The sequence below is a fragment of the Pongo pygmaeus genome, chromosome 20 (assembly GCF_028885625.2).
Source record: "Pongo pygmaeus isolate AG05252 chromosome 20, NHGRI_mPonPyg2-v2.0_pri, whole genome shotgun sequence".
Taxonomy (NCBI): domain Eukaryota; kingdom Metazoa; phylum Chordata; class Mammalia; order Primates; family Hominidae; genus Pongo; species Pongo pygmaeus.
This window is the reverse complement of record NC_072393.2, coordinates 15,229,877-15,231,603: the sequence shown is the minus strand read 5'-3', so window position 1 is coordinate 15,231,603 and position 1,727 is coordinate 15,229,877. Positions and strand designations below refer to the sequence as shown.

Below are 1,727 nucleotides of genomic sequence, written 5' to 3'. Positions count from 1 at the left end.
GAAGAATAGTTAAGGTTGTCATAGAAAAGGAAATGACAGACTCAGAAATAGAAAACTGTGGGCTCAGATATTCATCTACCATAAAACTATATTAATGACCTTACAGTTGCCAAGCGTAGTTAATTCTTTGGGATGAATATAACTCACCCCTGTATGAGAAAACCTTCCATTTGTTTCTGGACCTAGTTTGGATATAATTTTAGAAAAATGACAAAGGACAAAAACAGTTGCATATCAGAGCAGAAAGCTTTATTAAGAAAAAGTGTACATTTTCTAATGTCATCAAGGTTAAAGAAATCTAAAGTCCAGAATATAAATACTAGGAGAAAATTCTACTTTCACAATCTGATCCATGAATCATAATTTCTGGCTAGGGGATTTAGAGCTCTGATATCTCAAGAACTTCTGGAAAATGGCCCTCTTATTTCTGCTCCCCAAAGAATCGATTCAGAGCTCTCTTTATGTCTTTATTCCTCAGGCTGTAGATGAAGGGGTTCAGCATGGGGGTGACCACAGTGTACATCACTGAGGCTGCAGCATTTGAGAGTGAGTTATGGGTTGCAGCAGAACTAAGGTACACACCTACGCCTGTACAATAAAATAAGGAGACAACTGAGAGGTGAGATGCACAGGTGGAAAGTGCTTTATTCACCCCCTGAGCTGATGAGATTGAACATATGCAACAAAGTATCTTAAAGTAAGAGTAAAAGATTCCAGCCAGGCATCCCCCACCCAGCAGCACACTTGTAAAATTCATCATGACGTCATTAAGAAAGGTGTCGGAACAGGCAAGGTGGACGACCTGATTAAGTTCACAGAAAAAATGAGGGATTTCCAATTCTATACAGAAGGACAGCTGCAACGCCATTCAGCTATGTAACAGAGAATATAGGACACTCACGATCCAGGACACCAGAACCAGCAGTCCACAGAGCCAGGAGTTCATAATGACTGTGTAGTGCAGGGGGTGACAGATGGCCACAAACCGGTCATAGGCCATCACAGTCAGGAGTAAGCTGTCCAGCACTACAAAGAGTATAAAAAATCACATCTAGGTGATGCAGCCTGCATAGGTGATGACTCTCCTCTGTGTCTGGATATTCACCAGCATCTTTGGGACAGTGGTAGACACAAAACAGATGTCTGCAAAGGACAGGTTGGAGAGGAAGAAGTACATGGGGGTGTGGAGATGGGAGTCTGAGATTGTGGCCAGGATGATGAGCAGGTTCCCGAGCACGGTGACCAGGTACATGGACAGGAACAGCCCAAAGAGGAAGGGCTGCAATTCTGGTTCCTCTGAAAGTCCCAGAAGAAGGAATTGTGAAATTTGTGTCTCATTCCCTGGTTTCATCTTGTTGATGTGACTTCCAAAAAAGAGAGAGAAAGAGAACATGACACAAGCATGCATTACAAACATATCAGAAATATTCTCACTTATATTCTATAGTCAAAAAGTTAATATCAGCCAGGTGCAGTGGCTCACATCTGTAATCCCAGCACTCTGGGAGGCCGAGGTAGGCGGATAATCTGAGTCAGGAGTTCGAGACAAGCCTGGCCAACATGGTGAAACCCTGTCTCTACTAAAAAACATTCTAAAATTTTAACGAGAAAATTTTTCATGCATGTGCGGAATATATGGTGAAATTTGACATGTCCAAGGCACTGCCTAGACAATGAGTAAGTGGTGCTCTGAGGTCAGCAGTTTGAGACCAGCCTGGCTAACATGG

At 42.6% G+C, this 1,727-nt stretch overlaps 1 protein-coding gene across 1 annotated transcript; it reads right to left on the bottom strand.

The window, feature by feature from the left end:
* Positions 1–421: 421 nt before the first annotated feature.
* On the bottom strand, positions 422–1,260 carry LOC129020421 (olfactory receptor 7A17-like). Its single transcript, XM_054464694.2, is given in 2 exon segments — positions 422–612; positions 898–1,260. Coding segments are annotated over 2 exon segments (546 nt in total). The 5' UTR covers positions 1,253–1,260.
* Between the last annotated feature and the right edge of the window lie 467 nt (positions 1,261–1,727).